General features: G+C 36.1%; 1 protein-coding gene across 1 annotated transcript; it reads left to right on the top strand.

Moving 5' to 3' along the window:
* On the top strand, positions 1-27,308 carry LOC136987561 (zinc finger matrin-type protein 2). Its single transcript, XM_067285311.1, has 6 exons — positions 1-91; positions 1,998-2,147; positions 10,013-10,083; positions 10,822-10,895; positions 14,784-14,929; positions 27,125-27,308. Exons 1-6 carry the CDS (start codon positions 77-79, stop codon positions 27,260-27,262), a joined length of 594 nt encoding a protein of 197 aa, XP_067141412.1. The 5' UTR covers positions 1-76; the 3' UTR covers positions 27,263-27,308.
* The last annotated feature ends 269 nt before the right edge of the window (positions 27,309-27,577 follow it).

Here is a 27,577-nt window from a genome sequence, read left to right on the forward strand (position 1 = left end):
GGAACTAACCCGAAGGAAGCTTTCCGTAGTGACTTATGCTTTTTATATTTGATTTATAGAATTGTTTTGAAACGTAATGGCTGCCACCAGCGTAAGTATCGCCTCCCGATCAAAATGTATATCGTTATTTTTCTTTTATTTACACTGGCGATCATTTAAAAACTTTATGAATGATAGTTCTTCGTATATTGACTTAACTGCATTAAAATGACTACAATTTATATTTTTCAGACATGTTTAAACTATTATAAAGCCTTTCCTGGGATGAAATGCAGACTAATTTCAGATTTATAACGTGTAAACTTTGTCATAACTTGAACATTGGTTACACTACGAATCTCTAGTTAATTTATCATTGTATTAAAGCCCTTTCAAGTCCTTTCACCATTTAAAATTCTTAAAAAATTCAGTTTTACTGTTGAAAGACAAATGGTGATCCGTTTACTGTGTTTATTGCGTATCGTGTTCTTTTTGGCTAACGGGATGCTGGAAGACTGTCGCGTTTAACGATTTAGTCCGGCTTCGAGTGGCCTGCTGGAACGTTTGTGGAATAGTTAATGTAGTATAGTTTTAGGAGGGTGAGGGTACGAGCGTGTAGAAAAGGTAGTAGACCGATACGTGTAAAGCCGACCTCCGGAGACGAATATTTTGCCCGGGGTCGACGATTCTGGGACGATGTGAAATCTTTCGTTCGGAGCTCGAATCTTAACCGTTCCCGTACGTGTCGGCCAGTGTGCCGTTAACCAAAAAGTACCGGGCACGGTAATGCAAAAAATAGCGGGTGCGTTTTGTGGAAAAGCTACTTTACTCGAGCTGCCGGAGGGTGCTTTAAGCGGTTTCCGTTTTCGTGGGAAATACTTTTATGTCTCGACTATGTGGAATTGTACGAATAAAAACTGCCGTTACTAATAAATTTGAAAATGTTTACGCCGTATTAGAAGATTATGCAGAGATTTGCATTTCTAATTTTTTCAATAACCAGTTTAAAATAGATTTTGGTATCTCGCAATTTTTGTTTGAGGTGCGATATGTAATGTTTATATAATTTGTGGTGGTGGCCGTCTCGACTTCTGTTTTCGGCACTTGCAAACCTCGATGCATCGGTGCCGTGACGGCTAACTCGAAGCAGAAATGGCTTAACTGTCTTTTAACAAAGCGGCCGTAGTAGGAAATGCACTCGCCGTGTTTACTGCATACACTGCATAGTGTGATTACTACATTAACTAATTACGCTGTAATAATTCAGTGACAAAATGCAATGTTATTATTCTAAAAAACATATAATTATAATTATTCTTAACAAATTAATTAACAAATAATTATTCTTAATCTCAATGTTACATATATATATAATATAATACATGTAACAACTAAATCTGAATTTTAATTAATAACCAAATACCTTAATGTGCAGTATTTTGAATTTAGAATGAGATAATAGACTAACCCCCTTTTACATCAAATAACTTAGTTTCTTTACTTAAAATGTAGTCTATTTATGGCCTAAAAAATATGGCATTTAGGTCTTTGTTGTTTAGTTATACATAAGGCTAGGATGTCTAGCACTAAAAATCTTAGTTATAAAATAGGCTTCTTTGGGGAAATTAAATATATAAATCAATGAGTTATACATATTTTGATAACCACTAAGAAGGGGTTTATAGATGAATAAACAAATTTGTTATGTCCTAATCCAACATTGACCTCCGGTGAATGTCGGATTAGCTGCACATAACAAATTTGTTTATTCGTCTATAAATCCATTTTTAGTGGTTATATCTAACAAGTATTGCTAATTTTAGCTTTATATTAGAGGTATACATATTTATTTCTGGGGAAAATATTTTTGTTTTATTATTACTACTGTATAATCTCTATACTACTATAGCAATGTCACCCAATAAAAGAGTAACTATTAAAATAATTATATTGATAACTTAATTTTTGACTGTACATGATTTTATTTTTCCGAAATTAATTATTTTTTTTATTTTCAGAAACTGGATGACCATCGTAAAAAATGGGACAGGGAAGAATTCGAACGAATCGCTCACGAAAGAATACTAGAAGAATACGAACTGGAAAAAAAGGCTAAAGATAAGCAGCCACCCGTTCGACGTGAATATCTAAAGCCTAGAGACTATAGAGTATGAGGCTCCTACTTTTACTTAATGATATTTATTAATATGTACAATCTAATTAACAAAGTTTTTATATATTATTTTTAGTTTTTATAGTATTTTTAGATGAATAATACATTATAAATGAATGACTGAGAAATCTTTTTATTAATTTTTATAGTTAGTTTGATAAATCACAATGATATTAAATTATGTTCTAAAACAGTACACACTTTACATTAAATATTCATGAATATTACAAAAATATTGACATAACTTAGCAAGATCTTGTTGACATTTAATGAACCACTTTGACTGCAATTGTATGTTATATTCTACCTACCTATCACTATAAAGTGGACTCATCGTAATCACTTATTAAAGCAACTATGCTCACCTGTTGGATGATCTGTGCTTAAATTGGATGGTGCAAGTCTCTTATGAAAGTACAAAAATGTTTTAAAGATAAAGTACTCTTGGATTTTCTATAAAAATTAATATAGATGCAAAATATATAATATTGATTGAAAAATAAAAGAAAATTTTACAAAATTTAAACTGATTTTATTGGATCAGTTTAATATTGTTTTCACATAAGTTTCCCACTTGATAAAAAGACATTTATAGGATTTATTTATTGTTTAATGTATACTATTTGGTTAATTCCTATGTGTAGTGCTATGCCAAACTGAGGTTAAGGCATAAACTTTCAGTAAACTTTCTATAGTTATGTGAAGTTCATGTGAGTATTCATGTTTAAGAATTTAAGTATTATGTGGTATATGTTATTATGGCTGCTTTCTGTAATGTGATATGTAGTATTGTGGTATGATGCCTGTGCAAGAAAGGACTATGATTCCCATCCATTTTCTGAGCGAATTCTGAGTATTGCAACACTTCTCCCACACCGGGTTGTATAAACAAAAAAATTAAATACCTTCTAAAACCGATAACCGGTGCGAACTATTTTTCGAAATGGCGAACGTTTTCACTGCCCCTCCTGGGCTCTTCTCTCAGGCCAATTCTGGATTTGATAATCGAACAGCATAAATAAATGGAACATGTTCCGTAATTTAAACGATTGAGTACGTTGGGCAACCGCGTGCCGTTCCAAATATTTAAATTTCCTTTTATTCCGTTTGGGAAAACGATGTGTGCCTGCTATGATAAATACGCGTGACGTCAACTGATTTACGACCTTTCTTCCAATAAAAACTGCCAAGCAGTGGAGAGATTCCTTTCTTCTTTGAAATTAATACATGTTGTTGTGCGATCGGCTTTATAAATTTCAATCTCCTCCAGAGTTCTCAGATGTTCTTGATGTTGGGTGGTGCGGATCACCTTTGCCTCATTAAAATTCGGTGTTATATCCGGGTTTGCTGCATACATTGACAATGCTGTTGTGTATTGTCACAAAGGAACAATTTCTTGTGGAACGATGGTATATAGCAGGCATGGGCAAATGCGGCTCTTGCCGAAAGTGCTATTCTTCTTAGCCTTACCGTACTATCCACCACGATAATACGGAACTGCGGCTTCCGTGCATTTTGCAAAACCTACATTTCGGCTCCCGCCGAACTCTTGCTTGCCCACCCCTGGTATATAGGGACTTTCGGGATCTAGTAGGATTGCCTCTTGCCTGGATTCGTGCAACTGAATAATTAGGCATGGAGACAGTCATGTTTTTCTACCTTGTAACAGATTTTCCCACAAATATTGCAACTGCCACTCCAGATCCCTCACATTTATAGATGGTCAAAGCTGGCACCCCATTTGTCTCACAAATCTTGGTGGCAACCAAACAGGCCAAGGAAGTGTTCCAATGTGAAGAGCCATTGTTTTGTAGTTCAGGCTTGTAGCTGCAATGGCTGCAAAGATGCTATTGCAGCCATTTATGCTTGTTTCATGAGTAGACTATTATCTCTTCTGGTGATCTGTCTGGGACATCTAAGCTTGGCTGTTGTATATGTATTCTGACATATCCATTGCTTCATATCCTTCCTCACAGTCAAGTTAGAATAGTCCAGATAACAGTCAGTTCAATGGTCTGATCGTTCTGCTTATGGCAGCCTGATGATGTGGCCTTTGTTAAACTACATTAACCGTGCATAATGTCTTTGATTGTGTCATGCAGGTGTGTCTGGTATTTGAAGACTTCCAAACAACAGGTACGATGAAAATACTTACTGAACATGGTGAGCTTATCTGTTTTTTTTATAGGCTACTGACATAGCAATTTTAGGGTACTCTAGTGGCATGCAATTGCATCACAATTGTAATATTTTTCATACCTGTCTGAGACAGTTTTATGCTGAGTTTTGTAGTAATTGGACAATTCTGAGTACAGAATCTTTTGTCAGAAAGTGTATTTTGTACATAACCTTTGTATTGTAGATGTTTGGAACACATGACATATGGACTGGAAATTTTGTCTGTTAAATCTGAAGTCCATTAAATCAAGGTTTTACTGTAATATGTACGCATTTTGAATTGTTGAGAAAATCTCAACTCTTCCTCAGTGACAATTGAATGAACAATATTAAAAATAGTAAAACAATCAATGGAATAGTCAAGACATTTTGGCAGCATTAACTAACTACTACATTAATAACAGCATATAAATTGAAATTTTTTAATGATTTTTGATGTTTAAAACATATCTTACATGTACAACACTCTTTAAATACCATTATACCTTTGTTATATTGTTTTAGTTTTAATGTATTATATCAGGTGAATCCATAAGTCCATGCACATTTTTATGACCTTGAGAAAAATCTTGTTTTACTGTTAAAAATGTCAGTCTAATGTGATAATTTTTACACCGAAGTGTTAAATTGGATCTCATTCATATAATACTGTTCAGAATTGTGAACATTTCAGTTGTTTATTTTCGTTAAAATGGAAGTAACCCAGGAATACAAAAGACATGTTTTATACTTTTTATTTTTAAGTGGTGAGAATGCTACAAATGCAGCCAAAAAATAAATACTGTACATAATCAAATCGTAATTAGTGCAAGGACTGCGCAGAAGTGGTTTGACAGATTTAGAAACAACGATTTTAGTGTGGAGGATAAGGCTCGTACCGGAAGACCCGTCGACTTTGACGACGATGCTCTCTCTGCACTAGTCGAAGCAGAACCATCTTTAACAGTCGACGAAATTGCGGAACGTTTAAATTCATCCCACGGAACCGTTCATAGACACCTACAACAAATCGGAAAAGTTTCAAAGCTAGGAAAACGGATACCACACAAACTGCCAATAGCTAACCGACAACAACGTGTAAACATTTGCACGTCTCTTTTATCCCGTATTGCTTTAGAACTTTTTCTTGGTAGGCCCAAAACTGACTGCAAAAGGTGGGTTGCATCCAAAAAAAATTCTTTTGTCTGTTTGGTGGGATATGTCGGGTGTAATTCACTTTGAGCCGTTAGAACGTAATCAAACAATTACAGCTCAAATGTATTGTGAGCAATTAGAGCGTTTAAATGAAAAATTGAAAAAAAAATTGACCGTCGTTATTGAACAGAAAGCGGGTTCTCTCGCAGCATAACAATGCCAGACCACACGCTGCAAAAATAACTGTACAGAAACTCGAAAGCTACAACTGGGAAATTTTACCTCATCCACCATATTTGCCAGATATTGCTCCCGGTGATTATCATCTTTTTCGCAGTTTGCAGAATTTTTTAAAAGGGAAAACTTTTGAGGATGAGAACAATGTAAAAAAGGCTATTTCTGAATATTTTGATTCAAAACCGAAATCATTTTACGAAGATGGGATTAAAAAGCTACCATCAAGATGGCAAGAAATTGTACAAAATAATGGTGAATACATTATAGATTGAAATAAAATTTAATTAAAATTTTTTGCTGCTGTTTTTGTAGATAAAAATATGCATGAACTTATGGACTGACCTGATATTTGCTATTTGGTTATTTTGATGTAAGTATTCAATTTGTGTCAAAAGCTTGCAGCTTGATGTGTTTTGTTCATGATTTGGCATTTTTTATAAATGTTGTCTTTTAAAGTATACTTTCTGTAGTTTTTTTGTAATTATGGCCTGGTCTTGTACAGCAACTGTGAACTCTTCTCTGTTTCCAAAGAGAAATCCGTGAGGCAGTTGGCAGTTTGATGCAATTTTGTCAACATGAACTTAGATTTTTAAGATGTCTAGTGTGGACTTAGATTATTGTGCTTGTGTCTCTTTTGTATTGTGTTAGATCCAGGTCGGTGTTGTGTGTAGGTTATGGCGTGTTATCTCAGTCTGGAAAAGTTACAGCTTTGTATATTGTGATGTTTCTTGTTTTCTGTAGAAAACCTCTTGCAGTGTTTGTATTTGTTTGTATTGAAGATTTAAGTTATCGGGTTTCGTCCTCCCTCTTTCTAGAGGTTTAGAGGTGGGATTACGTTTTATTAATGTTGTTTCTGTATTCCTTTTGAATAGTTTTAGTTTTATGTGTCCTGTGTATAGTTCCACATGAATATGTAGTACTGGAACAGTATGTATGTTGATTGCTTTGTATGTTTTGCATTCAGCTGTGGTGTTAGTATTAAGTTTAATCTGCTCTGTATTCTTTTGTTAGTCTTTGTTTGGCATTTGTGCATGCTCTGAGTTTGGCCTGTTGAAATCCTAACATATGTGGACCTTTCATGGATTCAATGACATTTCCAATTCTGAGTACAAATCACCTTTCTTCAAGATTTTTAAGTGAGGTGTTTTGCATTAAATTATAAATGTAAAAAAAATCTCGCATATGGGGATCAAACTGAAAAACAAAAGCTCTTCATGCAGCATTTTTAATGATTACACTCTGCAAATTTGTGGATCATTCTTCCCATGTAGGTATTAATGATTCTAGAAAACTTTTATTGTAATTTTTTCAAGAATATCTCAATAGTGGGTCCTGGTTTTGGTAGAGTATAAGTACAAGTAAATAGAGCACATCCACAAAATTTCATCAAAATTGACAATTACAAACTGCTGGGTGCCCCTTGTAAGATGTAGTGTTGTTTTCCAATGTTGCACAGTGTTTCCTAGAAATGTTACAAGTGTTGGATGTATTTTGTATAGATATAATGTATACAATAATCAGGAGTGTGGAATGCTGTCAAATGCTTTTCTGTAATCTACATAAGATATGTGTACATTTGTGTGTGCTTGTCGTAGAATGACTGAATCTATGAGTGACTGCTCTTTTCATTTCATACGGTTTCTATGACAATTTTTTTATTCTATGAGAATGTTGTGTTGTTCTGTATGATGTTATATTTTTATAATTTCAATTCAAAAGTGTGAAGTCAACTTAGTTTCTTAGTTAGTGTATTTTTAACTCTATAAAAATATTGTTAGCCATTTTAGTTGAAATTATACATATATATTTTTAAATTATTGGCTTATTGCCAGTAGACATTTTAAAACTGTTTTACATAATTTTGCAGAGGCATTGCCTCTGTGAAGGAAGACTTTTGTTCCTGGTAATTGGACACAACAAAAGTGTGAAGACAACTTAATTTCTTCTATTTTTCAATTGTGTATGATATATTTCATTTGTTATACATAGAATACATATTCTGTAGAGTATAAGATGGTACATAATTGGCCTATTGTGTAGGCTCTGTGATATTGTCATTTTTGGATTTTATATATATGATGCCATGTGTAAGAAAGTTTGGCATAGCTTGTGAGATGTTGGTTGCATATGTAAAATGCTTGGCTAGTTCCTGGTGAATGTTTTTGTATCAGAAATTATGAATGTTGTTTGCACTAGATGTAAAACTGTGCATTTTTGTACTACATTTTGAGTGCTATGTACACTGGATGACAAAAAAAATAACGCACCACGAAGGACTTGTTGGATTTGAATAAAAATTGGTACGTGACATCATCATAGCTAGACAGGTATATGATTGCAACCATAAAGCAAAAACATACTTTATTTTGTAGTAATGTTCAATACAGTGCAGGCACTAATATCCCGTTGGGCCGTCTCTAGCGCAAATACAAGCTGTGATACACCTTGGCATGGAGATATAAAGGTTGCGTATAATGTTCTGTGGCATATCTGTCCATGCGTGATGCAACTAGGACTCAAGATGCGTCACATCCCGCGGCTGTCGCAGCTGGCGTCCCAGGTAGTCCCACACATGTTCGATTAACGATAAATCTGGAGACCGTGCAGGCCAAGGAATGGTGGCAATGTTATGTAGGCATGCTTGGGAGACCACTGCGGTGTGTGGCCAGAGCATTATCCTGCTGGAATATTCCTGTCGGAAGCCCTGCCATGAGGGGCAACACATGTGGCCGGAGGATGTATTGCACATATCGTTGGGCTGTGAGGGTAGTACGCATGACAACTAGAGATGTCCTACTGTCGTATGTTATGGCTCCCCACACCATAACACCAGGGGTTTGGCCCGTGTGCTGCCCCACAGTATAGGCTGGGTTGACACCTTGACCAGCGGGCCGCCATACCCTCATACGGCCATCGTGAGCCCCCAAACAAAAGTGGGATTCGTCGCTGAAGACAACACGCTGCCAGTCAGTAGCTGTCCATGATTGTCGTGCAAGACACCACTGCAGACGGAGGCGTTGGTGGGTGGCTGTTAATGGTAGAACACATACTGGGCGTCAGGAGACCAATCTGCCTTCTACTAAGCGCCTGGAAATGGTGCAGCTGGATACATGGTTCCGTAACGCAGGTGCTACTGCTGCATGAATGGTAGACGACGAAGCTGTAGGTGCTGTCCGTGCTTGACGTACAATGAGACGATCCTCCCGCCTGGTGGTCTGTCGATAGCGTCCGGAGCCTGTTTGCCGTTCATGCGTACCCCTACGTACCCACTGCTCATAACACATCCTAACAGTTCCATCAGAACGGTTCAGATGGCGGCTAATCTGGTGATATGACCATCCTCCTCCTCTCAATCCAACGATGCGTCCTCTCTCAAACTCACTTAACTGAGTGTAAGGCCATTGAATGTGTCGTAAAGGCATGTCTTTCACTCAACGAAGTCACAACCATCAACACAAGAGCAGGACATATGCACAAATCGTCACAGCGTACATCTTTATACCAGACAGAGGAAGCACTTTTCTACCCTCTGGTGGCGATACAACACAAGAACCTGATCCCAAAAGCTAATCATTTGCATATCTAGCTATGATGATGCAATATACCAATTTTTATTCAAATCCAACAAGTCCTTCATGGTGCGTTATTTTTTTTGTCGTCCAGTGTATATTTATTTCAACACAGAGCATGATTGGCATACTTTATTTTTCCTTTTTTATTCAGCTTTCTTCATTTTTTTTGTGTGATTGAATTGGATCAAGGAGCAGGCTAATACTCTGTGGTGATTACATATTTTTTTTTAATTCAGAAATTGTTTTTATTGTTAAAATTAAAAAATTTGCCAGGACAAATTCACATTTAAAGAAAATATATTTCTTGTTAGACTATACATATGAGATTTGTTATTGCTTCTACAAGCCTGTGAAAGGACAGAAGGATTTGGACTCATATGTATAGTCTAACAAGAAATATATTTTCTTTAATTGTTTTTATTGTTTTATATACATGTTTTTTGCATTGATACATTTTCAAATTTAAACATAATTAATATAGAAAAAATTTACCATAATTTCCTGCTGGTAACCCTCAAAAATTGCTAGAATACAGCCTGCACTTTCTTTCAAACTGACTTTACAACATAAATAATCCATTGGTTTTATGCAGGAAATTATGGTAATTACTTTTTAAAAACATTAAACAAAATTCTTACTTATTAGAAGTTTTTTTTCTGTTTGATTGTAGTATTGCAATCAAATATGATGATTAATTATAACTATAAACTTTACTTTTTATTTTTTTTATTAATTATAGGTAGATTTAGAATCGAAATTAGGAAAAACTACTGTGATTACAAAAACTACGCCAGCATCTCAAGCTGGGGGGCAAGTATTCTTTATATTTTGTCTAATTATTAATAACATTTTAAAGTGGTAATTATTAGAAAAACAAATAATGGTTGACATTTAAATTTAGATATAATATGTATACATTCAAACTTCAACTTAGATCATTATTTGTATTTGTTACCTCTGAAATTGGCTTTAAATTGAGTGCAGTGCTAAAATGAAGGATTGACAAACAATGAAGCTTATCACACACTACAAGCATTTAAATGAAGTCCCCAAGTCCCCCAATGCTAATTCAGATCTGATCCAGTCCAAACTAAAATGTGGGATTTTCATTTAAATGTCTTATTAAAAAATTCCACTGATCTATTCTGATATAGTGTATATTTATAGTAACAAAGTCTAAATGTCGGTTCAAAATCACACAATACAATAATCGCGATGACATTTGCAAGTAAACTCGCACATTTAATAATTCACAGATACCATAGGGTTACTATTTAAATTTACAGGGACAATCTATTCACAACTGTTCATTGGTACTGTATTTGATGTACAATATAAGATTTGACTGCAGTTAGTTATGAAGGAACAGGCATAAGCCAAGCCAAGCCAATCCATTAGTTAATAGAAAGAGAAAAAGATATAAACTTAAAAGATACATACAGTAATTGAATTGAATCCATTTTTTAAAAACTTAAATGTAAAATATTTTTTAAATTATTTATTTATTTATTAATTAATTATAAAAATTAATCAAATTTTAATTTTTAGGTACTATTGTAATGTGTGTGATTGTGTAGTGAAAGATTCTATCAATTTTTTGGACCATATTAATGGAAAGAAACGTAAGTGTTTGTTCATAAATATGATTTAACGCTCATTTAACATGCGTGTTTAGCATTTTTGGAAATGACGTACAGTACACACATAGATAACAATTTTTTATAGAAATCCAAGTTCATGTACTGTAATAGATAAACTAAACTGAATTGACACTTTTTTTACACTTCCATGATAATTAAAAATAATTGTTTATTAATACAGAAATAAAACTTTTTTAATTGATAAAAGAAACGAACTTACAAGTTTAACATTTTTCCTTTTTTGGTTGAACATTGATTTGTAATATTAAGCGCACAAAATAAAAACAAATATTGATGTTACAAAACAAGAAAATGAAATTATCATGATGCACTTATGTTTTTGTCATTTAAATAAAATGAACAAATAGATTCTCTGTCATATTTTAAGTTTATTAGTAGATCTGTAGTTCAATCAAAATATTAAAGTTTGACTTTGTTTGTTACTAATGTGAATGCTCATTGTAATTGCTGAAGTATATGTCTGCCACTCTAAAGAACCCAGTTCAAATCTGGGTTAGATACTTGGGAATTTTTCATGAGTAATCATATCCAGATATCTTAATATCCAGGCCGGATGGCCGAGCGGTCAAGGTGGCAGCCTACCACTCTGGGGGACCCGGGATCGAATCCGAACCGGTCGAATAATCCCCAGGAATTTTTCGGGGGGTGGTCCGTTCGGATATGTCGGGCCCCGTCCCTCACCACCCGGTTGCCCCATTGTGGGCCTGGCCGAACCCATAATGGGCCTACTAAATGAGGCCCTCTTAGTGCCCACAGGGCGGAAAGAGTTTAAAGAAAGAAAGAAAGATATCTTAATATCCTTTCTCACTGCTCAGTTCACTACAACAAGTTTAGCTGAACTCACAATAGATGACCTTAATGTTCAGAAGATAGAAAGAATATTTTCAAAGGATGCCAAAATAATTAGGTTGAATTAAGTGTTTACTTTGTTGTTTGTTTAGTTTAGTTATGGCAACACAACACTTGGGCTATCTGCCTAGGGGGGATGCCTTCCGGGAGGTCTTTTTAAGGGAAACTGACTCCTATTTAGGTGTTACAGACGTGAGAAAACCCAGAAAACTCCACTTGGCCAGCCTGTCCAAGCAAGTGCAAACCAACAACCAAACTCCCAGTGTTCGGGGTACGAAGACCACTTGGCCACTGGTGGGCCTTGAATTAAGTGCATTTATACATTTAACCAAATAGTCTGACATGTACAATCCACTTCATCAAATACAATATGGGAAATTTTGAAAAGTTTGTAACTTTTCTTAGAAGAAAAGAGAAATTTGATAAACAGAATGATCACAGTGGGTGATCGGTTAATGAACACAATCTGTTCCAAGACTTTGTTCGCTATCCAAATTGTTCATTAACGATTATTGATTTACCATAGGTTTTTATGGGAATTTGAATAATTTGTTTGGGACACCCAAAATAAAGAATATATATTTTCTTACTATGTTTATTTATATGTAATAATAAAAATACATATATACACAGTCTTGCATTTTTATTAGTCATGTTTTTTCCATTTGTGGGGGTTAAAGAATCTGTCTAATGTCAATTGCTTTTCTCTCTTCTTCAGGATTTTTCAGAAATAATTAATAGCGTTGTAACTGTAGAGATCCCTAAGCCTATTAACCTCAACCTGGTTTGGTGAGGTGTTTATTGTCCGAACATAAAAATCTTTTACGAAAGTGTTCGTTATCCGATTTGTTCATTAACCAAATTGTTCGTTAAATGATCACCCACTGTATTTCATTCAACATAATTACCTCTCAATTCTATTTACTTATTACAACATTTATCCAATTTTTTTAACCCCTGTAAAAAGAACTTAGTGTAGTCTTCAAACCAGCCCTCTGCAGCTCCAATGATCTCTTGATTGGAAGCGAAGTTTGTCTCATTCAGGTGTTTTTTAAACTGAGAAGACATGATAATTTGAGGGGGTAAGATCCAGTGAATAGAGTGTATGGCCCAACAATTCAAACCCCCAAACCTTGATTTTTTGCATGATTTGGAGGCTGGGCAGTGGCATTGTCTTGTAGAAAAAGCATGCCTTGACTCAGTCTCCATGCTGTTTTTTCTTTAAAGCCTCTTACAGTTCATCCTGTGTAGACATGTAATAGGTAGTGTTGATTCCCTGATCCTTTGGCAAATACTTTACTAGAATGGCAGTGTTCCAGAACACACAAGCCATGATTTTTCTGGCTGATTTCTGGACACTAGTCAGGAGATCCTCTATGATGCCATTCCTTTTATTGCTCCTTCATCTCATGATCATAGTGATGAAACCACATTTCATCTGTAGTCACTAATTTGGTCACAAAATCCTCAGCACTAGTTTAGAACTGTGCCAAAATGGCTTTGTAGGCAATTATGCAATCCTGCTTCTGGTCTGCATTGAGAAGTTTTGGAATCTATCTTGCAGCTTTTGCATGTTGAGATTATCACAGATTATATGGGAAATCCTTTTGCAGGAAATCTGCAAGATTTCGGCAATCATCTTGACCAAAATGCAGCAGTCTTTAAGGATCAAATCATGGCTTTCATCCATATTTTCGTCTGTTTTGTTGAAATGGGCCTCCAGAGTGTGGTTCATTTGTTTCCTTAAATGACCGTTTTGTAAATGTCTCCCCCATTTCTTTGCTGTTATGAGAGAAAGGAAATCTGTCCTAGAATTGCCAGTATCTCAGAATCTCTCGCACTCCTTTCCCCTGTAGGAATAAGGATTTCATGATCACATACTTCAATATTGCTAAATTCTGGTCTTGGTCCATCCATCATGAATTCAAGTTATCAAAATAAGCAAACTAATAGTTGTAACAGATGGACTCTAGAAATCTCTTCTCTGTTATTCTATAGTACAGCTTTTGCTGTTTTCAGCATCTCCTTGTATATATGTGTGTTTATATATAAATATATATATATATATATATATTTCCACACGTGGTCCACTATATTTTTTTAGTCATTTTTTAAAGGAAAAACATCTTAGTTAAATATATCTATTTCTACAGTAATAGGACACTGTTTGGATGTGTAATAAAATTTATTGGTTATTCGAAGTATAATATTGAATAAAGTAATTAGTACATTCTCTTAGAAATTTGAAAAAGTTCCAAAAATTAAAAAAATTTAAAAATAATATACAGGAGTTTATGATCACTTCCCACTTGGCTTTTATTGTAGGCTACTATAAAAACTAGATTAGATTCAATGTAAGTGAGATCAAGATCCTGTGTGTATTTTAAGATGTTTATTAAAAATTTATGGAAATTTTTCATTATAATTTATTATTTCTAATCTTGTATTGATGTTTTAAATTTTATTATGTTACAGAACATGAACATGCTTGTTTCTAACTTTTATTACATCACACAAGCAACCTTTAAAATCCAGTGATGCATTTAAAAGTTGCTTGTATGATAAAGTACATTTCATCCAGTATCTGTTAAGAAGTTCAGTTGTTGTAACTTTTATTATTTTTATTTTCACAAATCCACATTAGTGAATTTGTTTTTATGGAGTTTCTTTCTCAATTACACAAATAATGATATTTTTAATGTCATTTAATAATAACCAATAAACAAAGAAATTGTAAATAGACTAATGCATTTGTAGTTTTTCTGATTTGTACCTTATTTAGCACCAAAAAAAAGTATTGGAAATACAATAATTTATTAAAAATAAACAGAAATTTTTTGATGTAACACTTTATATTTATAACTTTGTTTTTATGTTTAAAAGATTTCAAATTATTTGGTGTTAGATTGTACAGATGAGTGTTCTGTTTTAATCTTTGTGTAAATAGTACATAATTGAATGAAAATTTATATTTTTTTTTATTTTCAAACTAAATTTTAGATCAAAGAAATTTGGGAATGTCCATGAGAGTCGAAAGATCCACATTGGATCAAGTTAAAAAGAGATTCGAAATGAACAGGAAAAAGTTAGACGAGAAGAAAAAAGAATATGACTTTGAACAACGGATGCAAGAATTAAGAGACGAGGTACTGATAAACAATTTTTATGGTAGAAATATTAATAATATAGGAATTTTATAGAATAATATGAATTATACTTCAGAATTCTCAATTTGACAATTTCTATATTTGTTTGATATCCATTGCCTAAGTTTCAATGATAATCACATAATTGTGAGATAAGCAGGGGGTCGGGTTAATTCTCGCCGACCACTTACTCTGCACGGGTTGGTAAAACCCGACCTCGTTGTCGTTTCGGATGGCTAGGAGGGCAAAAAGTGAGTGGGGAGATGCGTCGGTAAGTCGGCAGGTGTCCTTAGATTGACAGGAGACAGGTCTTAACAACAGCATTTATTCTATAACTAAAGGTAGGATATACAGGTTAAATACATGCGGTTAAATATGTGATTAAATACAAGTGCAGTACAAATACTCCTATCGGGAGGAGAGCCATTACTTCTACGTTGCTCGCAAAACACGTTCTCGTTCTATTTCTAATGGTTTGCTCGCGGAGAGAGTTTACAAGTGTCTAGCCCCTAAATACTTCTCTTATGCATAGCAGAGAGTCGATTCGACGAACTTCGTTGTATGGAAGGGTCATTGTCGTCGATGTTCTTCCAACAGGTGTCTTCTCCGCTTCTTGGGACCAGTCTGACTTATGGAGGCCCAGGAGACGGGATGTGCACGACGTCCCGATCTAACTTCCCGTTGAATCGCTTTCTCTCAGTTCTGGCGACAGCCACTTTTTATCTCCTTATCATAGGAAAGGGGGGTCACATGACAGTCAAAAGTTGACACAACAGCGCTAAGTTGGCACTTACATGTCAATTTTCCCGTCAGATTCTTATCAAAACGGTGGTGATCTAATTTCTCACCCGGTGCGTTCTTCCCTCGGATTTGTTACAATTTCCAACAAATTGGAAGTTCAAATGCGTAAATTCGCGGCTTTCACATAATTAATCTGGAAATATTTTAGACCGGCATTTCACAACCTAGATGTGCATACTCTTGAAGGTACACAGTTCTCCCAGGAGTATCAGTTTAAGTCTAGGCAATTCAAAATTTTATAGACTCCAAGTCTTTAAAAAGCTACTAACATTAATTTTTTTTAACATACTACAATATTTTATACATTTCTGAAAGTTTGGTTAATTTAATTTAATCTTGTCTGTCGATTATCTTCACAGCTGTATTATGAAAATAAATGGCATAATACTTTAAGCTGAAAATTAAGAATTAAAAATTGAAAAACAGTTTTTTAGGGAGGGAATATTTATCATTGGAAGGTAAAATATTTCTCACGAGCCAGTCACATCAAGGCGACTGCTTCAAGGCTCCACGTACAAATTGGTGAATGCAGCTCGTTACATGGACTCCCCTCTTCCACAGGATTATCCCAGCTTTGCAGAAAAAAAATTATCAAGCTTACAATACATAATGTGTGCATTGTAACACAATTATTGCAAGAACCACATTTAGCAAGAATGGGTTAATTTCTTGAATGTTTTGTAATGGTTGGCCACTACATCCCCCCAATCAATAACCTGTGGGATCTCTGATTATGGGGTTATTTGAAAAGCCAAGTTTACCAAGATAATGTTCAATTACTTGCCAAATGGAAGGAAAGGTAACACGGGATGTTTTGGCCATTCCCCAAGCAACCGTGTACCCTGCCACATTACCTTTCCAGCACATTTTGCATACTAACAGTTTACGTATCGGGAATCTCGACGTTTAAAATAAAAGTTGCTGGTTCAACTTGGTATTTTCTTTATTTTAGTGCACCAATGTTACCTGGTAACATAAAAAATAATATTTTTATTCACAAATTCTCCTCCCAGGTTCTTATTAAGACAACCACCAATTTTCACTGCCACTTGTTGTTCTGAGTACTCTAATAAAGGAGGAGGGGCTGCCTGCTTTTGCAAACTTAGCCCACTAGGAAGAAAAAGGGGTGAAGAAAAGGTTGAAGGAAAGGTTCTGAAAGGAGAAGTATAAAGAAAAAGGGGGAAAAGTAAAGGTGGAAAAAGTTCTTAGGACCTCAGAGCACTGTATCGGAAATTATTAATAACCAAAATTACAACAGTTGACAAAACCATTATACAATATTATCAATTACAAGAAATGGTCCAGTTACAATGAAATGCAAAATCCATTACGTAGAAGTAAGGGGTAGGTAGAAAGTAACCTCGGACACTGCAATAATACAATAATATTACGAACAGGTTACAATTTTAATACGCAGAGAGAATGAAGATAGCAGCTTACTATGATATAATATAATAATACAGAATATATGGTACGTGAGGACACGATACATATTAATGGAAAATTATTTTATTTTTATTTTATTTTATTTTTTTTATTTTATATTTTTTTATTATTTTTTTAAATCTAGAATCTAAAACTAAACTAATACTAGGCAACTAAACTACGTACAGAAGAATTTTACACGGCCGATTCCGTCGTTTCGCCGTTTTCATTCTCGGGAATTTTTTCTTTTCTGTAGAAGTGTGGCTGAAGAGCCCCTTTCAATAAACCATTCAAAACACTTCCACAGATTTTTCTTATCAAAAATGTTTTGTAGTGTCGGTGGCCAATTTTGACCTTCTTGAATGCATTCTCTATAGAACAGAATGCGTTGACCTTCATATCGTTCACAGTGGAATATAAAATGCAGAGCATCTCCTACGCTATTATTGTCGCACCGGCATTTATTAGTGTTTCTCTTCTTAAAGCGGTAGAGGTAGGCCATAAAATTGCCATGTCCCGTTAAACATTGGGTGGTTTCGGATCTAGGTTCGTAGTAATTAGCCTTGATGCGTTTAGTAATAGAGGGAATAAACTGGTGGCAAAGTCTCCCCATTGTAGAATTATTCTAATCTTCCTGCCATTCAATTAGTGCCATTTGTGTAAGGAATTTTTCAGTGTTGATTTTGGTAACCTGGTATATGTACCTTGCGTCTTGAGAGTACCAGCCATTTTGGCCAAAGAATCGGCCAGTTCATTTCCTTTATGTCCTTTACGAGCTGGTATCCAACTCAATTGGATATTGCAGGTAGTACTGAGATACTGTGCTACTTTAATAACTTCTTTGCCTAGTGGCGTGATGTTTTCAGCTTTTGCCAAGACAAGAAGAACCACCGTATTGTCAATAAAGAATTTTATATTACCTTTGTATTTATTTAAGTTATCTTTTATTTGGCTGATTGCTTTGTATGTGACCCATAGTTCAGCTTACGTGATGCTACAATGTTTAGCAAGTTTTAATCTGACCTGATATATTGTCTTATTGTTGTTAGAATGCACACACCAGCTCCCACTCCACATTCTTGCTTAGAGCCATCTGTGTACACTATCCACTGGAAGTATCTGTCTGTTTTGGGATTATAATCAAAACTTATTTCGTAGCTATGCATGTCTGCTGGGTGTAATTTGAGGCATATATCATTACTAGTTCTATCAATTTCATATTTTTTAATAATATCAGGTATATTTGAGTAGCTGTTTGGAATCATTTTATTTTTAATATGTTTTTCAATGTCCTCTGCACTAATATTTGACTACACAGTCAAATATTAGTGCAGAGCAAATTCCAAACTGTTTTTCTTGCCACGATATGTATTGGCATTAGTCCAGCCAGTATTAGTATTGCATCGGCAAGGGTCGTTCGATAAGCGCGAGTAATCTTTATTGCTGCTCTTCTCTGTATCGACAGTAATTTTTTGCAAACGCGTGTTGTTAAGTGCGTCTTGCCATATTGGGACAGCGTATAAAATTGCCGGCTCAATTGCCATCTTATAAATTAATTTGCTGTTTGTAAAGTTTAATCCCCAGTGTTTTCCAACAATCCAATTGAGGAGGTTAGCTCTTTGACTCGTTTTCTTGCTAATTTCATTCGCACGATGGCGCCAACCGAGATTTGGGTGGAAGAATATTCCAAGGTATTTCAAAACTTTCACCTGTTTAATTCTGTTATTATCCATACGAAGTTTAAGGGTTTTTTTGTAACCGTCTACGTTTATTTTTTCGAGTACACACCATCGCTTCACACTTAGCATAGTTGATTGGAAGCATCTGTTCCTCGCTCCATTGCAGTATTTTGTGAAGTGTTCCATTAGCTTCATCGGTCAGTTTATCACAACTTTTATTCGCTATCATTATAAGTAAGTCATCGGCAAAAGATCGGACTTTTAGATCGTTGCAATGGTCAAAATTTGTCAGTAGTTTATCGAACACCAAATTCCATTGCCCCGGGCCACTTCGAGAGCCCCGTGGGCATCCCCGTTTATTGTTTTCCTTATACGAATGTAGTCGGAGCGAAACTCGACAAATCTTTCGTTTAAGTAACTATCTAATAATTTGTTGACACTTTTTGGATTATTAACATCTTTGAGATGATCTTTTATGACTGGCCATCTTAAGTGATCAAAGGCTTTTTTGTAATCGATTGCTATTAATAAAGCATGTTTGTTCTGTTCCTATGCTTTGTATACAAATTCTTTAATGCTCAATGCTGCGTGTATCGTTGATTTGTTTGTTTTAAATCCGAATTGGCTTTGGTGCATATGACCATTCTTGTACAGGTGTCTGTCGATCTGTTTAATAATAAGTGCGTTAAGGACTTTTCCCATCACAGGGATTAGGCTAATTGGCCCGTAATCACCAGGGGCCGTATTCTGGTCACTTATCTCTCGTCTCTTCTTTCACCGACGAATGACGTCAAAGCGAGAGACGAAATTCTTCTCTCATACACAATGGCGATTCTGGTCGTTCGTAACGATCTGGTCTTTGTCGTTGACGTCACGATTCTATTCGGTTGATTATACATGTTTGGGTTATCTGCGCGCGCAACACAGTATAGAATTTTAATCAATGAAATTGTAAAATTTTCGAAAATGCAGAGTACGTAATCATAGATCACGTGGCAAGGAAAGCACGCGTTCAAATAAAGCACGGAATTTCGACGAAGTTATGTTTTTTGTTTTATAACGTTTTTACAGATTGTAATGTCAATTTGTCTCTTAACAAATAAAAATTTGGGGACACTATAGATTACCAGCTGTGGAATTTCGGGACTTTGAGTATATATCTGAACCGAGGAGACCGAGACGAGTTCGACGATACCCTACTTTTGACCGGAGACGAAAAATAAAAAAGTTATCATACTTTTTTCGGCGATCGCGCGACCAGCGGGAGTCGCGTCGCTCTCTCGCCAAGCCTATCGCGTGTTTAACAGGCAGTCCGGCAAGTCGGCCATATATATCTTGAAGAGAAGCAGATGCCGATCCACGAGCACACCGATCGTCTGCAGTTGGAGTTAAGTCCTTTTCGCACGCCCTCGCGCTCCTCGACCTCGGGGCCTACGGCCTCTCGGCCGCCGACACGCTGGCGGTCGGCTAGTACCAAATAGCTTATACGTCGTATAAGCTATTTGCTAGTACTACGCGCCGCTTTCGCGGCTTGTCCGACAAACCTAACCTATCCCTCCGGGAGACGACCGTAGTCCGACGTCACGGTTTGCAGACTTTACCGCAAGATGGCGATACTAGCAACTACGGTGCCGTCTGCACGATAGCATTAAAAGAGTATGACGACTTTCTTATTTTTTGTCTGCGGTCTAAAAGTAGGGTACCGTTGAACTCGTCTCGGTCCTCCGAGTTCAAATATATACTCAAAGTCCCGAAATTCCATAGCTGGTAATCTATAGTACAGCCAAAACGTTTAATAAGCTAACTTAGAAAAGCCTACGTACTTAGATATTTTTTGAAATATTACCATCTAATTTCTCCTTAACTATCTAAGTAAGATGAACATCATATTCGATAGTTCAGTAATTGATGTAGGATAATTAAAAAAAAAATGGAATCAGTGTAGGTACTGGAAAAAAAATCAAGCCTTTTCTCTCTCGAAAAATTTCGCCGAGATAGGGAACGTTTTGTAATGCGACCGTGTCGTCCGTATTGGATATAACGAAATCGAGGCGAAAGACGAAAGACCGGTCGAAAGTCAACTATCCGCTCGTCTCTGATAAACGAGAGAAGCGAAAAGAGAAAAAGTTGTCTAGAATTGGGTTTAGAGAGACGCAAACAAATGATTAGCCAATCGGCGACCGGCTTGTGAAAGACGAGAGACGATGACCAGAATAGGCCCCCAGGGGTGCATATACTTTTGGAATCAAACTGATCCAAGATCGCTTCGTTCAAATCGTGTATACAAAAAGAACTATCGCGATCCGATCAATCTATTCGCGTATACAAACGCCATCCAGGATCAACTGGATCGCAATCAAACTAATCCGAGCGGAGGGTAGGATCGGATAAGAGAGATTAAATATGGCGGCTACCGTGGTCGAAGTTAAGCTTACGGTAAATAACGAAGAAACGCGTTTAATTGTTGACAAAGAAACTTATTTAAAACTTATAAATGGCAAGTAAAAACAACATTATTAAAATATCCGATAAACCGAGATGAAAAAATAAGTATTTAGAGACAATTGTGCGAAGTTGTACCGTACCTCGAGAATGTTTGGCCCGCGCTTTCGTCTTTTCTGCAAGTTTTATCTTTTAATTTTGTGAAATTTTTATTTAAATTCTATTTTGTGGAAAACAATTTCGTTCACAGAGTAATGCGATTTAAAAATTCGTACGAATGAGCGCGAACAATTTTGTCAAATAAACCATAATTCGTAATAGCGTACGTCGTTTAGGTTAATGTAACCCTTGGTACCGAGATGGCGGCTCGTCTCTGATTCCAGCAAGGAAACAGTGGGACGCACGTTCTAACCTAACCCAACCCAACCTATTCTAATAAATGACCATAATTATTTATTTATTTTATTTATTTATTAGAAAAACTCCATACATAAAATTAATTTTTAGGAGGAGGGGTTACATTAATTACTTTAGTTAATAAATTATATTTACACCAAATGGACTCGACTGAGTCGTTGATGGAGAATAATCCATGAATTCTATCTGCTGGATCTTTACAAATACCATTATTAATACAAAGAACATTATTAGAAGGTGTTGATAAACGCAAATAATCGAGATCCTCGCAATCAAACATATAGTGATTTAGGGTCGCATTTCCTTTTTTACAATACGGGCACATATCTGGTGAACGTAGATCAATACACAAATGTTTCCATGTTAAACGAAACTTATTTAGCCGAATCTGTATAATCGTTTTTTTAATAATAAACGGTAACTGCCGATAATAAATGTAAAAACATCGGTGGTTGTCTAATATTTCTGAGTACCATGGATGGTATTTAGCCTTAAGGACCCTGTCACCTTCTATCAAGAAAAGATTGTTAAACTCTTGTAAAATTGTATTTGTATAATATTTCAAAACTTCTGGGGACGAATCTATTAAGGAGAGTGAGATACCAATTCTATTAAATAAACTCTCCAGTTTAGTGGACCAACTATATTTCAGTGATCTGGTCGATGAAAACTTCTTCGAGGTAAAATAAGCCTCGCATTCCAGGGATGATGGGTCGGAGATTATGTTCCCCAGAAAATTTAAGGTTAGTTTAACAAATCGTTTCCGGGGAAAGTCTAGGCCCAATTCAGATCTAATTGCGTACGATGGGATCGATCTCTCGAGGCCAAAAAGACGACGAAAGAACATCGGTTCTATACAGTCAATGTCATCAAAACAAAAAGGCCCCCAAAAGGGCAGACCGTAAGACCAACTCGAAGTAAATAGAGAAGCTGCGAGTTTCTTACACAAAGCCACATGGCTGTTCTTAACCCGTCTCAAAATATCTATTACAACATTTATTTTAGAGAATACTTTACCTTTCACGTAAGATATGTAATTCTGGAACGAGCCAGTAGCCGAGAAACGAATCCCCAAATATATAACTTCATTAACAATACTTATTCCTCTTCCATTTAAGAAAAACTTGTCGGCCTTTCTCAACCTCCCAACGTGTCTAAAAATCATTATTTTCGACTCGAATAAATTAATACGTAAACCCAAAGTAGAAGAATAATTATATAACCTGTCCAATTTCCTTTGTAAATAGATCGGGGTAGTGGATAACACTACTGTATGGTCGGCAAATTGAAGTAAATGTACTTCGTAATCGCCCAGAGAAATGGAATCCTTACTTAAATCGTCAAAAACTTGTACCATATCATTAACGTAGCAATTAAACAATATTGGACTTAAAGAATCGCCTTGTGGTAAACCCTTTTCTAATGAAAAAACATCAGTAAGCCCAGCACTAGTGGAAATCCTTGCTTTCAGTCCCGAAAATAAACAATAAATTATATCAATAAACTTATCAGAAATCCCAAGCATTTTTAATTTGGATAACAGAATCTTCAAAACAACACTCAAAGGCTTTTTCGTAGTCTATAAAGGCTGCGAGTAAACGTTGTCTTTTCTTTGAAAGTTGTCTACAAATAATGGAGTGAAGAATTAGAATATTGCTCAAAGTACTCTTCCGAGGTTGGAAAGCGAATTGCACTGGTTGAATTAAATTCCGTTCTCTTAACCAATTACCCAATCTTTTAGACAAAATTGATGTAAAAATTTTCCGAACTACAGGTAACAGCGATATTGGTCGAAAATTTGCGGGCTCGTCTATTGGATTTTTTTTATGAATAACTTTTATCTTTACCTCCAACCATGATTCCGGAATTTTAGCAGTGTCATAAACCCGATTAAATAACTTGCCCAAATAAGGAACCAGAGTAGTCCTAGAGTAAACAATTAAAGACGGAGAAACAAACACTATCCACCCCGGGAACCGAACGAATTCGCATCTTTTGAATTGTTGTATTCACCTCTGAATCAGAGATAGGAAGGTCTAAGATAGGATCGACTACAAGAGGAGTCATCAATAGGGACGGGATCGGAGGTAAATTCGACGTATTTAAGCTAAACAACTGTTGGTAATAATTAAACCAGTCGGTCACAGAAATCTCTTGGTCTGGTATACTCTTGACCCGGCGAAAACGACTAACCCGATACCAAAAGGTCTTAGAGTCCCTAGTCCCAGCCAACTGCAAGGCACAATTACAAAAAAAACTTCCTCTTTTTCGCCCTAATAAATGAATTATATTGTTGTTTTAAATTTAGAAAGGAAGCCAAATCAGCCTGACTATTAGATCTACGAAATTTGCCCAGGGCAATATTCCTCGCTCTCTTCCGGGTATAGCGAGACCTATCAAACCAAGAGGGACGAGTCCTCCCGTATGGTTCAACACCTTCAATTAACACATTTAAACTCCTTGCTATAGAGCATAGCTCGGAAATAATTAAACCATAGAGATCATCAACAGAGTCAGAATCAAAGCTTATATTCCGGAAGCTCTGCGATACTGCATCACCAAAAGATTCTATTTTAGAATCATTCCAAACAAAACGAGTCTTGATGGAATGAGGCCCATCACCTAAGGAAAATCTGTTTCCAATCGATAACTGTAATTCCACCGGAAAATGATCGGAAGATGAGAGAGAACCAACACGAAGGGATTCGACCATGTGGACCAGATTCTGAGAAATGACTATAAAATCTATAACAGAGCTACCCACTTTCGACAAAAAAGTTAATTCACCCGGAAAATCTCCCCTACTACGACCATTGAGGAGAATGAGATCGTGTTCAATTAACCAACGCAGAAACTGTCTCCCTGCTGTATCGATCGACCTTTAAATCCTTTGACTGTCTGACGTCGAAGATATTAGGAGAAGCTACATTCAAATATGAATCAAATTCCTCGCCAATATGGACGTGAAAATCGCCCATTATCACAGTTCCGTGGTAATACGAAGACCAGGAATTCAAAATAGAAGAAAAATCTAGGCGTAAGCCTCGCTGCCTTAGCGAAGTGGCATATACTACCAGCACCAAGATACTCCTAGGTTCGGAAGCCGAATAATGCGATAAACCAATCACCATCAAATCAGGATAAGTTTCCAATAACTCGAAGTGCCCTCTAGCTTCATCAAAAAAGAACAAAATTCCACCGTGGGGCCTACCCGGGCCCGATGGTTTTTCAGCTGGAATCATAAAATATTTCCAGTTAACTGGAAGAGACTTAGCAAGAAAATCGCCATCTATCGAGACCATCCAGGTCTCAACAAGGGCCAAACAAATTAAATCAGGTCTTTTAATCATATAATCCAACAGTGAACGCTTGTTGCCAAACCCGCAGCAATTCCAAAGAAACAAGTTCGAATAACAACCCGAACTAGACTGGACCGGACACGATAAAGTTGGAAGTCTCGCCAAACCTTCGCTCTTACGGGAAGGAAAATTCAAAATAAAAAAGAGACAGGAACTTCTATTAATCGCTGCCCCGCGATGGAATACGTAAATCTCTTATCGTCATCTCGCAAAAAAAACACGACCACCAGCTTTCCGGTAGTCTTTTAAAAAAGTAACCAAGTTTTTACGGCCAACTCGCGAATTAAACGAAAGATCCGTCGCCAGTCGCCAGTCTAAACTTAACCGGTCTTTCCCTACCTTCTTGTTGAATTTCGTTCGAAATTTTTGCAGTAAATAATTACGACATTTCCAAGACGATAACTGGATACAATAGAATTCCCGAGCTTTACCCCGCGAACGGGAAATACCGACAATATTATGTCCCGATAGATCGGCCGCATCCAATTCCTTAGATAGTAAATTAACAATATGATCCTTCGTGTCTAACTCGTGCGGAATGCTATAATTAAACAACATTAAATTGCTTCTGTTGGAAGCATTAACTTGTCTATCGTAGGCAAAGGAGTGTAACTCGCCGATGTCGTCCAAAGGAAATTGTTGTTGCTGTTCCACTTTGTCTAATCGCGAACAAACTTTAGCAAAGTCAGTTTCCAGTTTCTTTACCAAGGACAATGTTGACCGGTTAGCCAGTTCCAAGTTGGCCAGCCTATCTTCGATACACTTCAACTGCATCATTACTGCACTCGAGGTAGACTCCAAATATTGCCGTAAGGATGACATTTCTTCTCTATCTGAGTCCAGAGGAGATTGTCTCTTAAAATAATATTCCAATTTTGGATATTTTGCACCGGGATCACTCGGTGAACGATGGTGTTTAATTCCCTTCCGTTCTTCTTGGGTGTGATTTAACGCTCCCGGAGGAGTACGCGGAAACATTTCCAAAAAAAGTAAAACTAATAATAGCGCAGAATGACACAAAAGCAAGGACGTATCAACTTAAGTGGCAAATTATGTAAAAAAACACAATAATTTACTATAAAATAGTGTTAACAGTTTCTCTTGCGAAAAGTCACCAGCAGCGACGGTTACTCGACAGCGCCCCCAAATTACCATAATTATTAGCAACCAAATTATTAGAATAGGTTAGGTTAGGTTAGGTTAGAACGTGCGTCCCACTGTTTCCTTGCTGGAATCAGAGACGAGCCGCCATCTTGGCACCAAGGGTTACATTAACCGTCGTTTAGTACTAACTATAGTTTTAATATTGAGGGATATAATGGATTATTTTAATTTAATTAACTGATCCTTGTTAGTTAACATATATAGAATTTCAAAGATATTATACGTACTGTACAATATTTTTAATACTCAGTATATGTTAACTAACAAGCAGAGACTATTATTAACAAACAAATGTTTTCCACCATCTTCGATCCTACTTGTATACTTTCCGCCATGACAGAAACTGTCTGTATCACGTGACAAGGACTGATCCGCTTTTACAGATCGATCCATACAAAACGAAAAGTATACGCACCCCAGGACTAGATGAATTATCATGTTTTGGGATTAACTTTATATTGACTGTCTTCCATTTAGCCAGGAAATAACCATGCTTTAGACATTCATTGTATAAGTAAACAAATACGATCGGGATCTCCTCAAAAGCATTTTTTAACATTTGTTCCGAGTACTGTTGGTTTAATTTTAACCATCCCACATATTAGTATACATACACCCCATTGACAGCAAGGTGGCAGCCCGTCACTTTGGTGGACCGGGACAACCCGGACGGGTCGAAAAATCCCGGAATTTTTTGGGGGACGGTCCATCCAGATACTTGGGGCCTCATTACCGGGCTTCGAGGTCCCACCGTCGGCCCGACCAAACTCACGAAAGGTTTACTAAAAAGGCCTTTGTGCCCACGGGACAGAAAAAGTTTTTAAAATACGCCATATTACCATAAGCATACGACATTTTTCCATACAATAAATATAAAGATTTAATTTTAAATAATTCATTTCGTTCAGGAAGAGAAACTGAAAGAATACCGAAGGGAGAAAAGAAAAGAGAGAAAGAGAAAATCGCACGACTCTAGAGACGACGAGATCGATCCAGAAATGGCCGCCATCATGGGATTTTCGGAATTTGGGTCGTCAAAAAAATAGTAAAACATTTTATAAATAAATAAATAAAATTATTTAAACTTTTTTATCATTGTGCATATACATATACGTACGAAAGTACATCTTTAATTATAGAACAATTGTAATTTTGTTTTTGTAAATGTTTTTTAATGAAGTAAATATAACATTTTTTTAAATTTAGTTTTTTAAAATACCAACTTATCTACCAAACCGATATAAGTAAACAGTTTAATCAAGTTAAGGTAGAATGTAGTTAAAACCTATTACTGTATATTCATTAGCCTAGTAGGGCTTCCGATTAACTAGGTTTTAAATATCCAGCCGTCGAGACAAGGG

Source organism: Centruroides vittatus, unplaced genomic scaffold, assembly GCF_030686945.1.
Source record: "Centruroides vittatus isolate TY-2023 unplaced genomic scaffold, ASM3068694v2 scaffold_2520, whole genome shotgun sequence".
Classification (NCBI taxonomy): domain Eukaryota; kingdom Metazoa; phylum Arthropoda; class Arachnida; order Scorpiones; family Buthidae; genus Centruroides; species Centruroides vittatus.